This window comes from Rutilus rutilus (assembly GCF_951802725.1).
Source record: "Rutilus rutilus genome assembly, chromosome: 10".
In the NCBI taxonomy this organism is placed as follows: domain Eukaryota; kingdom Metazoa; phylum Chordata; class Actinopteri; order Cypriniformes; family Leuciscidae; genus Rutilus; species Rutilus rutilus.
The window spans coordinates 35,006,030-35,021,847 of record NC_140215.1 but is presented as its reverse complement, the minus strand read 5'-3'; the positions used below and the strand labels follow the sequence as shown (position 1 = coordinate 35,021,847).

General features: G+C 39.5%; 2 protein-coding genes across 3 annotated transcripts in view; one reads left to right on the top strand and one right to left on the bottom strand.

Moving 5' to 3' along the window:
• Positions 1-130: 130 nt before the first annotated feature.
• On the top strand, positions 131-11,608 carry scrn3 (secernin 3). Its single transcript, XM_084421110.1, has 8 exons — positions 131-349; positions 688-847; positions 2,217-2,398; positions 2,841-3,040; positions 4,118-4,330; positions 7,626-7,788; positions 9,461-9,641; positions 10,521-11,608. The coding sequence occupies exons 2-8, from the start codon at positions 689-691 to the stop codon at positions 10,680-10,682; spliced, it is 1,260 nt and encodes a 419-aa protein (XP_084277236.1). The 5' UTR covers positions 131-349; position 688; the 3' UTR covers positions 10,683-11,608.
• Positions 11,609-12,725: 1,117 nt separating this feature from the next.
• Positions 12,726-15,818, bottom strand: part of gpr155a (G protein-coupled receptor 155a) — a 28,852-nt gene continuing 25,759 nt past the window's right edge. Inside the window, exons 13-16 of one of the 2 annotated variants that reach the window (XM_084421106.1) lie at positions 15,527-15,622; positions 15,368-15,432; positions 14,778-14,912; positions 12,726-14,447 (exon numbers count right to left, since the gene is read on the bottom strand). In XM_084421106.1, coding sequence (XP_084277232.1) covers positions 14,255-14,447; positions 14,778-14,912; positions 15,368-15,432; positions 15,527-15,622 — 489 coding nt within the window. In that variant the 3' untranslated portion in view covers positions 12,726-14,254. Of the gene's footprint in view, positions 14,477-14,777; positions 14,913-15,367; positions 15,433-15,526; positions 15,623-15,818 lie in introns of both variants that reach the window. The other variant, XM_084421107.1, reaches the window with a different exon arrangement.

The window sequence follows — 15,818 nt, the reverse complement described above, 5'->3', positions numbered from 1 at the left end:
GTCATGGTTGTTTATTTATTTATTGTGTATCCTGTTAAAACAGCGAAAACAAATAGCCAATCAAAAAAGCCACTGCACGACCACATGACTTGATGCGTCCTGAAAGCGCCGCTGCCACGCCCACTTATCCGCTGAACACCAATGCGGATCGACCAGACTAATTTGTCAGATCGAAGTGCGGATTGTTTTGGTTGATTATAAATCAGATGACCGTGCATACGGATTTGTGTCAAAGTCTGCGTGCAGTTTTGTTTATGGAGAAAGGAAAAGGAAAGCAAATAGATGTTTAATCTCATCGAACAGAAAAGTGATTTTCTTCGTGCCTGACATATACGCTGAATTGGACAAGGTAAAAATATTATTTAAAGCATACTGAATGCCTGCGTTACTGCAATTATTTTGATCATCTTTATGGATATATACGTATTAGTGGTAAAGAATGTTTCATGCAAAGACCTGTATCTTAGTTAGAGTTCATTCATGCTGATGATGTGGTATATTTTGAGTAGAAAAACATTCTGATTTCCTATTACTTCAAGGTCAGTGTTTTTTAAATGAATGAATGATGGCCATGTAATCTATGCATGAGTATTGAAGGATTGCCATAATTACTCCTATCATAGATTATTCAGCAGTGAACACTGGAGACCTACATTTACATGGAATGTTACATTTTGTTTATTCCAGGATGTACCCAACCTCCTGCGACACATTTGTGGCTCTGCCTCCATCCACAGAGGGTCAGCAGCGGATCATCTTCGGGAAGAACTCGGACAGGCCCTGCGATGAAGTGCAAGAGGTCGTCTACTACCCTGCAAAGGAACATGGCCCAGAAGACAAAGTTGAGGTATCTCAAGGTGTTCCCCAAGTCAACAGATTTCCTTTGGCACATATCTGGCCCAAATAAACCTCTGAAGTGTGACACAGATTAGAGTTTGCTGATGTTGTAGCCAGAACTGATCCAGAACAGTGATTTTAATTAGAGTTAATTAGAGTTTGTTTGGGCAAAGGCTGTTGTTGTAAAGAGAGAGCAAAGAGGAAAATATGAATGGAAATAACCTGTATTAAAATAGTTGCCAGTCACATTTTCAGTAATACACCAATAGGAATTCAAGGAAAGATGAAAAAAAGAGACAAGCAATCAGCAATAGTTGAATAGGCTGAGGTCTATGGAAGCTTGTTTCCGGCACCAAATAAAAAAGGTAATTGCGATTATTTTTTTAGTTCATTTTTTTAATCTCACAATTCTGACTTTTATTCTCAGAATTGCGTGATATAAAGTCACAGTTGTGAGAAATAAAGTCAGAATTGCGCGATATTAACTCGCAATCCTGACATTTTCTTAGAATTACGAGTTTATATCTCACAATTCAGACTTTTTTTTCTCAGAATTATGTTTATATCTCGCAATTCTGACTTTGTAACTTGGGAGAAAAAGTCAGAATTGTGAGATATAAACTCATAGTTATAAGACTTAGTTATAAACTTGTAATTCTGAGAAAAAAAGTCAGAATTGTGAAATATAAACTCGTAATTCTGAGAAAAAAGTCAGATTTACGAGTTTATATATTGCATTTCTGACTATAATTGACAATATAATTGTGACTATATCAAACTATTCTGCCTTTATAACTCTCAATTGTGTATTTATATATTGCAATTCTGCCTTTATAACTCGCAATTGCACCTTTATATCACACAATTCAGAGAAAAAATCAGAATTGCGAGATGTAAACTTGCAATTTGAGAGAAAAAAATTCCGAAAAGTGAGATAAAAGGATTTAATTACCTTTTAAATTGTGTTATTCCGTGGCGTAAACAAGCTTCCATAGTGGTGTGGATGGCCACAAACCTGCCGCACATCACTATAGCAGGTTACATGATATTATAAACCAAATGTAGTTTAAACCCATAAGTTAGCATGTATCATGGTGTGCCATAGCCAAGCCACATATGATCCTCAGTTGTGTGCTGTCATCTGGGCCACATACCTCAAAACAAATGATGATCCAAAAGAAAATTCCCTCCAAACCCATGGCGAAACATATATGGTGAAAGTTTGGCCCACATGTGCTCAGCCACACAAAAGGTTCTTGCTATCTGGGTCTGATTCAGCTATTTTTCCCTCAGATTTGTCCAGCTGGATTTGAGAAACATTGTCCGAGTGCTGAAATTCTTTCAGCTGTTTTTGTTATTTCTCCTTTTCATCTGATCAGTGTACATATATAGAAATAGAGCAGGTGTCTCAGACGAATGCGGTGGTGCTGAGTCGACCCGCCTGGCTGTGGGGGGCGGAGATGGGGGCGAACCAGCATCAGGTGTGCGTCGGGAATGAGGCGGTCTGGGGGAAGGAGAATGCGGATGGTGAAGAGGCTCTTTTGGGCATGGATCTCGTCAGGTGATCCAAGAAGCAATTTTTCAATTCATATTCAGCATTGACTAATTTATTCAACTACCGCAATTCAGAATAAGTTGCAGCTTAATTTAAAAAAAAAAAATATATATATATATATATATATATTTCTTTTTTTTTATGCTGCAATGTAAATGTGTTTATATGGGACAAACTTTTTTTTTATTGAAAGCCAAGCATATTGTACAAACGAAAGCACATATAACCAAACATGCCAGGGTTATAATATAGAAAAAAAGATTACACTTTATTTTAAGGTGACATAGTTACATTGTACTTACTCAAATAAGTACTGACTAATATTAATTAACTACATGTACTTGCTATGGAGTTACGGTTAGGGTTTGGTTTAGGGTTAGTTGCTATTTTATTTGTGCAAGCTTCATAATAAAGGTCTTAAATGTGATTTGAAACACTTTGTATGTAGGCTGGCTCTGGAGAGGGCCGACACTGCTGAGCGGGCTGTCGATGTGATAACTGAACTGCTGGAAAAATACGGCCAGGGCGGGAATTGTATGGAGGACGAGTGTGGATTCACATACCATAACAGCTTCCTCATATCAGACCGCACTGAGGCCTGGGTGCTGGAGACTGCTGGGAAATACTGGGCCGCAGAGAGAGTGGAGTGTAAATACTGAGTCATGTAACATTACAGCTTAAATATTGAAATTAGTTCAAGTGTTTAAAAGTCGTCAGGTTTATTTATATGACACTTTATAAAGGCAGCTCTACAAAAAATAATACTGTGATTATTCAGCTCAAGTTTAGTTCAGTGTTGTTTCAGTTTAGCTCATTACCTGTGCCAGTAGCTATGTTTCTACGCAAAGTTGCGAATTTATCTTTTGCGCAAAATTGGAATATCGCATAAAACATTTGCGAATAAAGCAGCGTTTCCATTCCATGTGTTCAAGAGAAGATAATCGTCACTTCCTGGGAAATTTGCGCTAAATATCTGTTATAAAAATGGAAGTTGCTGCAATCGGGGAAGCCACTGTGGCTCTTTATCCTTCATCAGAAATGACTTGCTTCTCAGAGCATGTGACAAAACGCAATAAACGCGGTAATGTTCTCTTGCGTTTGGATGCTGCTATTTGTGAACGCAATTGCGTAAGGCGATTCTGGCAGGGGATTTAACCAAATCTTGATGTTAGACTTTGGCTCAGGCATTTCAGAATGATCAAACCAACATCAGAGATGCTGTGATGTGATTGGTCCGCTGGTTAGTCCAGTTATCCAATCACATCTTCTGCTGAGGCAAAGTCATGTGAGTTTGATGTTGCGCATCAAGGGATTTATTCTGTAAATGTGTTTCAATCGTAGTTCATGCGCAAGTCTTATCAGATAAAAAAATGATCCGCCTCAGTTGAGCACTTGAGCACATTTTTTGAATTTATGCACATCTTGTTGTTTCTATCCAGCATTTTCTTTATGCGATATCTCAAAATGCACATTAAAATAGGTGGATGGAAACATAGCTAATGTTGCATCAATTTCATCAATTATGAAACTAATTTAATTCATTTATAAGCAGCTCTACAGAAGACAATAGCATCGTTATTTAGCTCAAATCAGTTCAGTATTGGTTCAGTTCAGTACAGTTAAAATGTTCACATCCGACAGTGTCAGTGCAGTTAATATTACTGACAATATTGCTGAATATTAATTGTCTTTTAAAAGGTCTGACGCTGTTTCTCTCTCTTAAAGCCGGCTATCGGAACATCTCCAATCAGTACTCCATTACTACTAAGATTGATCGGGAGCACCCGGAGTTGAGGACGTATGCACAAGAGCAGAGCTGGTGGGATGGAAAGGCTCAGTTCAGCTTTGCCGAGGTTTACTCCTACTCAGCCACAGCCCGAATCGAGGCCGCAGGGGGACGATACTGTGAGGGACGCAAACTTCTGCAGAAGAGTGAAGGTTACTATTAGTTTGGTGGTGGAAAATGATCAGCAAATTCATGCAAAGTGCTAAACAATCACATCTACTCATATATTCATGACAGTGTAATTGGTTGATTGTAAAATACACTACCAGTTAAAAGTGTGGACACACTTAAGTGAGACTCTTAAGATCGTAAAACCATTGCTTGAATTTAGTTTTGTTGCACGATAATAATAGTGCCTTTTTTTTTTACAAAACATCTCAGGTTACGCATGTAACCATGGTTCCCTTAAAAGGGGAACGAGACACTGCATCCTCTAGAGCAGTGTTTCTCAACCCTGCTCCTGAAGGACCCCCAACACTACACATTTTCTTTGTCTCCCTAATAAAACACACCTAATTTAACTCGTGGCTCATTAGAAGAAACTCCAGGAATTGAAATGGGTGTGTCAGAAAGAGTAGACTTTCAAAATGTGCAGTGTTGGGGGACCTCCAGCACCAGGGTTGAGAAACACTGCGTCCTTAGAGGACACTATGGGGAAAAAATACCCACTCCGCCATGCTGAAGGAATGACTGCCTAATTGGCTGTGACAAGCACAAACAAAGACTCAACAGACTTAGATGCCAGAGTCAGATCCCCTTACTCAGGTCTGACACAGAACTGTCAGTGACACTATTCCCTACGGCCACCACCCAAGCTTCAAAGGCTCAAGGGCCTGGAAATGCCAGCCTGTACGCCAGACATTATTAGGGGGCAGCTTCAGCCTTAGTATTGACTAATAAAGGGGCCGCCTGCTTAGGGACCCAACCTGTGGGGAGGCAGCTACGGCTTCATGAAACATAAGGAAGCTGCTTACTTAAGAAGCCCGCCATAAGGGGAAGGCATCAAATTCAATATATATAGATCTGGTTGAACCCCTAAACACCACGGGACATTTAAGTAACAAAATGCTCAACCCCATCTGACCAAGAGTCAGGATCTCGCAAGGCCAACATTCTGAATTTAAGGATGCTCAACCAGTGAGAAGGGGTGCAAAGCTCAGGCAAAATCACTTCTCACCAGGCAGCAGAGATGGGTCCTCTGGGTTCTCTGGGAATGACTAGCAGAATGACCCTCTGAGTGAGGGGAGTCCAATGGAGTCACACAAGACTGTGATCCCCAACTTTGAAGTAGGACGATAGACCCTAATAACGAAACCCTGTAAGGGAAGGGTGTACTACGCCCAATAGAGGAAACTAATAAACAGCTGCAAAGTGTTAGCTGTGCTATACGCTGATTTCACGCAGCCGCCATTTTGAAATCGAAAGTGAGGCTCCGGTGGGAAAAACCCCGGAAGTAAAGATAAACAACAATGCCTTTGGACTACCAACCTGAAGCTGCTGCCGCGATTTACACTTTTGGATGTTAATATCCAATATAGGATATGTATATAGTTCATTCCTGCTTCTTTTTTTACTTTCTGAATTATATAAAAAAAATATTTTATTTATAAATTAATTTCACTGTATATAGTCTAAAGTATGAAAGAAATGTATGTACAGTTTTAGAATTGACACAACATCATTAAACACAACAATACGCCATCGCATTCACGACTCTCCTATGATTAAAGGCGACACTTCCGGTTTTCTTCCCACCGGAGCCTCGCTTTCGATTTCAAAATAACGGCTGCGTGAAATCAGCGTATAGTCTCCGAACTCTGCCTGAGCCGGAACAGAGCGTGGAGGACCCAAGAGAAGATATCCCAGTTGTGGGGATACAATCCATGATAGACCCTGAGGTCTGGGGATCATCTCGAGCGCTCTTGTGGGAGCAGAGGACACAGGCTCAACCATATTATCGATCTCCAGCACACACAAGGGAGCTGCCTGCCTAATAACTTATTTTAGGGGAGGCAGCTATGACCTTGCGAATATGCTAAAGTTTGCAATCTGGGGCAACTGCCTGTTAAAGAACACAAAATAGGGAGGCAGTTTCATCCAGATAAATGAAGGAGCCTCCTACTTAGGGGACCCCAATACTGGGGGATGCAGCCATGACTCCATTACCACAAGGGAGCTGCCTGCTTATAAGACCCCAATCAGCTGTGACAAGGGCCGAGCCCATAATGGGGAAGGTCCAACTCGTTCTACCATCTACTGACAACCTTAGTATATTGCAATGACCCGTGAAGGAGCCACCTGCTTTGGGACCAAACCTCTGGGGAGGCAGCCGCAACTTCACAAGACATAAGGGAGCTACCTACTTAATGAACCCGTCATTTGAGGGAGGCAGCTTCAACCTTATTATATTACAAAGGCTCATGAAGGAGCCGCCTGCTTAAGGACCACAACTCTGGGGGAGGCAGCCACAACTTCACGAGACAAAAGGGAGATGCCTTCTTAAGGAATCCGCCATTTGGGGGAGGAAGCTTCAACCTTAATAAATTTGAAATGGCTCTGCTTAAGGACCCCAACTCTGGGGGAGGCAGCTACAACTTCAAGACCTAAGGGATGTGCCTGCTTAACGAACCCTCTATCAAGGGGTGGCAGCTTCAGCCTTAGTACATTGCAATGACTTGTGAAGGGGCCACATGCTTAGGGACCCAGCTTTGTGGGAGGCAACTTCACTAATCATAAGGGAGCTTTCTACTTAAGGGCCCCATCATTAGGGTGAGGAAGCTTCAACTTTTATACAATGCAATGATTCACGAAGGAGCCACCTGCTTACGAACCCCACTCATGGGGGATTCAGCTACAACTTCAAGGACAAAGGGGAGGGACTGCCTGCTTAAGTGACCTGCTATCAGGGGGAGGCAGCTTCACCTTATATCAAAAGAAAAGTTCTTAAGTGAGCCACCTACTTAATGGACCCACATAAGTGGAGGGGAGCCACTATGAGGGTGCCTACTTAGGGAACCCCAATTCTGGGGGAGGCAGCTCCACCTCATATTGCACTTCACACACACTCACAAAAGTACCTTACTGAACCTAACAGAAGGCCGCAGACCGCGCCTTCGCCTCCCTAAACTTAACAACCACCATCTTGACGAATGTGCCAAAAAGCTGTGCCAAGGGCACAGGGATGTCTAAGCCCCGGTCCCCCTCTGGCTCCGGGGCTGCTTTTATGGAATACCATTTTGTGGTATTTCATATTTTTAATAACTACTATTATTTAAAGTGAAAAAAAAAAAAAATCGATTTGTCCAAACTTTTCATTGGTACAGTACATCACTGTATATTATTATTTACAATTGTACTTATAGATTATTAATTCACATTATTTATTAAATTTAAAAACTCACAGACTAGTTGTTAGACAGTTATGCCATTAAAATATTGTACTTACAGGCCACATCACAGCAGAGACAATGATGGATATTTTGAGGAATAAGGAAAGCGGAATCAACATGGAGGGAATGTTCATGACCACAGGAAGTATGGTGTCAGTCGTCCCCAGAGACCCAGATTTACCTGGTGTCCACTTCTTCACGGCCACTCCAGACCCCGAACGGTACGCCAGACTAGTCACAGCTATAGTACAGGGCAGTTCTGACTAATGTTTTTCTTCTGCATTATTTATGCATGTCATATGTAACTACAGATTAGACATGATTTTTTATATAAATTGTGAATTATTATAATAATAGTAATTATAATGATATTTAACCATTTGTTAATATACACTACCAGGCAATAGCTTGGAATATTTAAAGGTACACTTTGCAACTATTGGCACTCTAGCGGGTTAAAAACAAAAGTGCATGCATTTTGTGGAAGAACATTGTTTTGGTTGTGCTTCTGCTCTGGGTGACTGTGCTAGTGAAAATGGTTATCCTACTAATCATAAAACATTCACTATAGGCTTGAGAAATATAAACAGTTTAGATAGAAAGATCTCAAGCTTGACTAGCTGAAGACGTTACTGTAGCTTTACCCATTAATAGACATGGTACTTCCTTGAAAATAAATTCCAGCACAGCGCTACGACATCAATGAAATGAGCCTTCACAATAGATAATGCTTTACAATGAACTCTGTTAGAGAGCAACATATGGCAATTTATCTGTTTAACAAAATGCCTTAATCACCTGAGTAATAAAAACGGCATCATATCCGCTTCGCTTTTACAACATTTCAAATCCCTCAGTTCTCTGCATCTCTGAAAAGCCACGCTAATGTTGGTTCTTGTTTTATTACGAGCTCTGTCACGTTCTCTTTTTGCCAGCAGTCTTTCCTCTGTTCAGTGTTTGATTTAAAATGAATTGATTTCCCGAAGGTTGGAGATTTAGCGGCTCCATGTCAACCTTTCTCGCTCGTTGTGAAAACTAATCTCTGCCACTCCCTTTCTTTTCTCCATTTACGGAAATGACGAGACACGCACAGGCGAGTAACGTATGTGCGCAATTTCCCACGAACGCCTGGTCTTCGAAGATTTTTCTACACAGACAACATTGTCAAAACGATCCCCATTCAAAACATTGTGTAAATGCCCCCTCAAATATAAACACAAAAATGATGTGTTTTTTTTAACCGTTCTTTTAGCTTCGTTTTGGCGTATTCGGGGCCTGAAAATGCAAACTTTTGAAAACGGGATTCAAAGTGAAGTTTTTGAAAACAATACTGTTACCATCTCCATGTAAACTACAAAAAACGTGTTCAGTCTATAGGCGTGTAGTGTTTCTTTACGAAGTGACATCGCCAACTACTGGCCTGGAAGCAGAATACAGCATTTTCAGTCGTTTCAGTTGATCCATGTGAATGGGGATCATTTTGACGATGTTGTCGTTTGTATTTGAAAACCGCAAAGGAAAAACGTTATAAATAATGTCCTAAAGGTTAAAATATATTTAATTAGAAAACAATTGTTTTAAATTGTAATAATATTTCACAATATTACTGTTTTTACTGTATTTTAGATCAAATAAATGCAGCTTTGGTGAGCAGAAGAGATTACTTTAAAGAACTTTAATAAATCATAATTATTCCAAACTGTTGACCAGTAGTGTAGTTAATATAGTATTACTAATTCTAGTGGCTTTTGCTTTGGCAAGCGTTGCTGTTATTGCCTGGTGGACAATATAACATTGAAATTGTCTCCAAAAATCTAATGATTAATTAATTACTCCTTTATCAATTTCATGCAGCTGTAATACTGCAAATTTCATGTTTTTGTCCCCCCACAGGTCTGTCTTTAAGCCGTTTATATTTGTATTAGACATAAAGCAGCTGAAGCACACATGTTCTCCATGTTTTGGAGAGGACGATCCCGTGAAGAAGAAACCCCGTTTCCAGAGCAAACCGAACCGCAAACACCCTCTGTTCCTGAAGCACGAGGTGGTCGCCGCCATCATCGACAGCACCATGGTGAGCCGTTCATTTCCTAGCCTCGAGCAACAGCTGTTTGTGAATGTAAAAGGTCTACACAGTTTTAAAGATGACAGATACAGTTATTGTCTCCTAAGAGAAAGAATTGATTCTGAACTGCAGAAATGAGTCGTCAGTAATTCCAGTCTCACTTCCTGGTACAAACCTATGTAACAATGTAACAAATTTGCATAATGCCAGTCAATGGTCTTCATTGGCTGCTGGTGAACAACATATACTTTGAGCCTCAAACACTGTAGTTGTAGCTAAGACTGGAAGAGTTTGATTTGTGTTATTCATGTCGAGAACACGCTGTTTTCTACAAATCCACTTTGATTAAAATTGATATGGTAAAACCGACGCCATCCTTACTGTTCATATCACTGTGTATCAAGAGCTGAAATTCAGATATTGTATTAGGCGTTTTGTTTCTGACACAAGCTGTAAGCAGTAGACCAATCACAACAGACTGGGCCTTCTGACCAATCAGAGCCGAGTAGACTCTCAGAAAGGAGGGGTTTAGAGAGACTGAATCCTTGATCAAACCGTTTCAGACACAATGAGAAAAGAGCTGATGCTGCTATTATGTTTTGAGAAAATTAAAGTTTTTTTTGACCTTGGCTGCATGTAAACCTTTTGAAGGAGACTTGAGGGACTGTAAAATAGCATAAATTCACATGCAAAGTGGTTAGCCAATCATAACAAAGGTCATTAAGATGGAAATCTTAAAGGTACAGTAGCCAAAACAGCTTGTTTTGGAGAGATGGTGGGAAATTGTCATGAAAAATAAATTATAAATGTTGTGCAAGAGTCCAATACATGGCATTTTTAATATAAAGAGACAATGTAAAGAGACATAATGTTTGTTTGTTTGTTCAGGAGAGAGGACAGAAGATTGAACAGAAAATGAGAGATCTGGAGACGAGGAAGTTGGCAGAGATGGAGAAATATCTAACTGAGGGGATTGAGGATTCAACACTGCTGGTTCATCTCTTTACAGACACTGCAACTGAGGAGCTTGATATTTACAGTAACGCCTGAGACTTAGCTTAGAATTGAAAAAATATGTTTTGAATAGGATTATTGGATGTTTCTTCAACTATAGGCACTTTTGGGACCTGTGAATCCTAGTAAAGCACTTTTTACACTGTCATCTTCAGAACTTCAGTCATTTAGCTTCTCAGGTTAATGTATCTTGATTTAAGAATCTTTAAACCTTTGCACTGGAAAACAAGACAAAACTACTGAAAAAGAACAGCACTTTCTTTGCAGTGTGATCAGTAAAAGATATGTACAAAGATATCTTCTGTTTGGGAGCAGAGCTATTCAAGTTTTTTCTTCGTAAAATGAATTAAAAAGTTATGGAGATCTGTTGGAAATGATATTTTCAAACTTTGAAGTGTTGCTAAGACAACTTATTGCGCTTCCTAGACATTTAACATATTGACGTTTCATGTTCCCTTCAATTTAGGGTTTTCTTTAATTGGTCTTAAATGTACATAACACATGCAGAAACCCTGTAAAGCCATATGGTTCAAAATAAAACCCAAGACCTTAATAACTTCACATGATGAATTCTCAATCTCAACCCCTCAGATATAAAAGTTCCCAAAGTTGAAGAAACACCCTCTTACCTTTTCTAGTAGAGAGATCATTTGCACAATCTTTAAGCCAATTCCTGTATGTTTGGACATCGTTTTAATAATATACTCAAAACCATTGTCAAGTTAGTCACATTGTCATTACTGACATGTTATATTAGTTGTGTGTTTTTAGCATTTTAGAGTGCATGTCAAAGATCTCAGATATCATATGCAAACACTCAGTTAAATAATTCATTCCAAAGGATTTACTTTGGGAAATGTGTGAACTGGAAGTTGGCAGAACTTACTAACTGTCCAATCAATTCAAGTAAAAAGCAAACAAAATAGTAATAAAAAGATCAACACTCATTAAAGTCCATTCCACACTCACAGTGAGCTTGTCTTTATTATTATTTCATGGAATTCTGAACTGGCTTCAGTGCCAGGCTGACCACAGACTGCAGTGTTCAAAGGAGAGCAGGTAAATGAGACACATTTAAATTCCCGCTGAAAGTATTGTAGTCACGGATCAAAAAATAACCGCGAATCAAAATTTTAAAAACAACTAAAAATATATTGCTCAAACTGGAAAAAAAATATGCACAATTATCAAAACAGCAAACAACGTAGTCACGTCAACTCCCCTCTTCGATTGATTGGCGAAAGGAGGAGCTGTCAATCAAGAAGTAGTGGACCAATGGTGACGCTTAAGCCCTCCCTAATTTACATGAACCTCGAACTGCAACATTTGGAAGAGCAAGTGCAGAATGTGGAAAGAAGAGTGAAGAGAAAAACAATACAAGCGTACAAAAGAGTAAAATATGAGCAGAAAATGTAATAGAGTACAGAGTAATAAAACCAAGGAAAACAACTTTTAAGAAGACAAACATAAATTTTAAGATTTGTGCAATATATTTTTTAAAGTTTTGATCCATGCCTATTTTTTTAAATGCGCTTTTGATTTTTTGATTCACGCTTATTATACTTTGAACTGAGACCACATTGTTTGCTATTCTGATCATTTTTCTTCATTTTCAGTGTGTGCACTATATTTTTAAGTGTTTTAACATATTTGATTCACGCTTATTATATATTTTTTTATCCGTGACCGCAATACTTTAGGTGGGAATTTAATTGCGTAACACTCAATGACATCCCAGGATTGGAGACAAAAGCTGTCAAAAAATGAGACAAAAAAATCTGTCGCCCTCCTGTGGCTGTGAAATGAAACACAACCACTTCTCATCAAGGCAATGAATCATTTGGAATTCAATTTATTGGAATAAATCAGAATTATTTGGAAAACCAAGATGCGGGTTAGTTATCACATGGGCTATATCTCAATACAGGTTATATTCAACTTAAGCATGCTACTAAAATGGCAGCATGATGGAAATAAATACATATCTGCCACCTGCCAGTGATTCTGCCACATATATACATCTGCCAAATGTTTTTTAAACAAAAAATGTCAATGAACCCAGTGTTGTAAACAAACAAGTTAATGGGATACATTCTTTATTTAGAGTGGTGAAAATATAACTCCATCAGAACGGCAATATTGTAATTAAATCTGATTAAATTACTGCAAAATAAATAAATTAAAAGTCTGGATCATGTGTCAGACAGTTCAATCTGTAAAAAAATAAACCTAATATTCAAGTGTCTAGGGGAAATAAAAGCAGATCAGCTAACAGTTCTTCAACACTCCTTGTTCAGTCCTGAAATGTTTGGTTTGTTTCCAGTTTCCCCTCTGCCGTCCTGTGTGTGTGAGGTAGATGAACTGTTCAAGACCTCATTCTAGCCGACTACTTTCACATCTGGCTATTGCTATTAGTGTCAGTAGAACAAATAATTCACTTAAAGGGATAGTTCACCCAAAAATGAAAATTAGCCCATGATTTACTCGCCCTCAAGCCATCCTAGGTGTATATGACTTTCTTCTTTCAGACGAATACAATCTGAGTTATATTAAAAAAATGTCCTGGCTCTTCCAAGCTTTATAATGGCAGTGAATGGCTGTTTCTATTTTGAAGTCCATAAAAGAGCATCTATCATGATAAAAGTGCTCCACACTGCTCTGGGGGGTTAATAAAGGCCTTCTGAAGTGAAGTGATGAGTTTGTGTAAGAACAATATCCATATTTAACATGTTATAAAGTCAAATTCTAGCTTCCGGCCGTTCTATTCTAGCTTGACGCCTAAAGTGCAACTTGAGACGTCAGAAGTAGCGTAATAGCGTAGTGTGTCCTGGCGTAGCGTAAATATCAGCAGTGCGTCGCATTACTCACATAAGTTGCGGTTTAGAAGCTAGTTATTTTACTTTATAAAGTTTTAAATATGGATATTTTTCTTGCACAAACTCATCGTTTTGCTTCAGAAGGCCTTTATTAACCCACAGGAGCCGTGTGGAGCACTTTTATCATGGATAGATGCACTTTTATCATGGATAGATGCACTTTTATGATGGATAGATGCACTTTTATGATGGAGACGCACTTTTATGATGGAGAGATGCACTTTTATCATGGAGAGATGCACATTTATCATGGAGAGATGCACTTTTATCATGGATAGATGCACTTTTATGATAGATAGATGCACGTTTATCATGGAGAGATGCACTTTTATGATGATAGATGCACTTTTATGATGGATAGATGCACTTTTATGATGGAGACGCACTTTTATCATGGAGAGATGCACTTTTATCATGGATAGATGCACTTTTATCATGGAGAGATGCACTTTTATGATGGATAGATGCACTTTTATGATGGATAGATGCACTTTTATGGACTTCAAAACAGAAAAAGCCATTCACTGCCATTATAAAGCTTGGAAGAGCCAGGACATTTTTTGATATAACTCAGATTGTATTCGTCTGAAAGAAGAATGTCATATACACCTAGGATTGCTTGAGGGCGAGTAAATCATGGGCTAATTAACATTTTTGGGTGAACTATCCCTTTAAATGTGCCCTAAAATGAACCACTGTGCATCCATCAGCAGCCTTTGAAGCGCTCTGAGTCTATGTGAAGCGGTAGTGCAAGGCCTCATCTACGAAGCCGAACTCGAGGCCGATGTGCTGGATGACTCGGCCCTCGAGCAGACGAGAGCCGTACGCCAAAGCCTCGCCCGGGTCAGCGGCCAATCCCACGCTCTGCAGCCAGCGGACCATCTCACTGCCCAGGAACGTCTCAGCGGTGCTTTTCTCTCCACACCTGCACATCAGCAGAGCACGCGTCACCCACTGCGCCCAAACCACACACACACCAGCACAGAGCAAGAGCGCGGGAAGCAACAGCACACGGACGGGAAGTGAGAGATGATTAGAAAGCAAGAGAAGAGGGGTGAACCACAACCAAACGGGGCGGGGAGAAATCAAAGAGAGATTCATGCAAATGTGCAAAGATGTTTTAATGATCAAACATGCTGTAATGAGAAAATCATGATAAAAAATTTGATTAAATATGACTTTTTGTGCATGCACTAAAAACAAATCAAACAATGAATCCATGATAAGCAAGAGATGGCAGTGAAGAGTCTCTCACCTTTTCTTGTGAACAATGTCTCTGACGCACTGCTGCTTATGATATGTGAGGAACTGACTGCAGGTCAGTCTGATCTCCTCAGACGCCACAGAGCCGGTGACCTCCTGACCCCAACCCCGCCACAGCCTCGCTAACCTTTACCAACATACACCAGACATCCAATCATTACCCTAATTATGTATCTAATATTCACATTAAACAGGATTTTGTTGTTTAAACACAAGATCTTTCCCCCATCCAGACTATTTATTGAAGAAAAGCCACAAAAACTGTTTGAGAATGTTTTTGGAAGCAACCTCAACACTGCAATGACATTATACCAGTAACTGGACTATTAATGCTACAAAATGGCTAATTAGTTTATTCATTTTCCCCCACTTACACTTACAACATAAATGTCAATAAAGTTTGTAATGTGTAAATGTGGACTTGAGTTGTGGATATGAAAAAAAGAAGAAGTTTTTTTCAGCTTAGCCTCAATAAACGCTCCAGAAATTCCAGAAAATAACAATATGCTTTCATAGTGTGTCAAAAGAAAATTTGATTCGTCATCATTTGAGCCCTTTAAAGTTTGCAAAAAGTTGAGTTACCTTTTTTTGAACGGAGAGATAATTAAATGCTTGTCAAGGCCAAAAAATGCGAATGAAATGAGACCCTACAGAGGGAAGACAGAAGGAGATGTCTGTTTCAGGAAAAGCGTCAGATGGTTTAACTCCAGCACGACACATGTGACAGGATCACACACTCACCTGCCCGTAATTGGCCACAACACAGAAGAACTGCAGCTCCACATACAGCTGTCCTGGATCTGTGTTGAAGAGCCACCACAGACAGCTGGAGAGATTCTACCAAACACACACACACACACACACACACACACACACACAGAGAATGAAGAGTCACTCCAACTGTCCTGTAAATAACAGTGAAACCTCGACCAAAGAGAAGAGCGGTATCCATATGGTATCACATATGAAGTAAACAAAAAACTTCTTTGGTTTCAATCACAGGGTACTAATTCAAGGTCTCATTCACTAACCG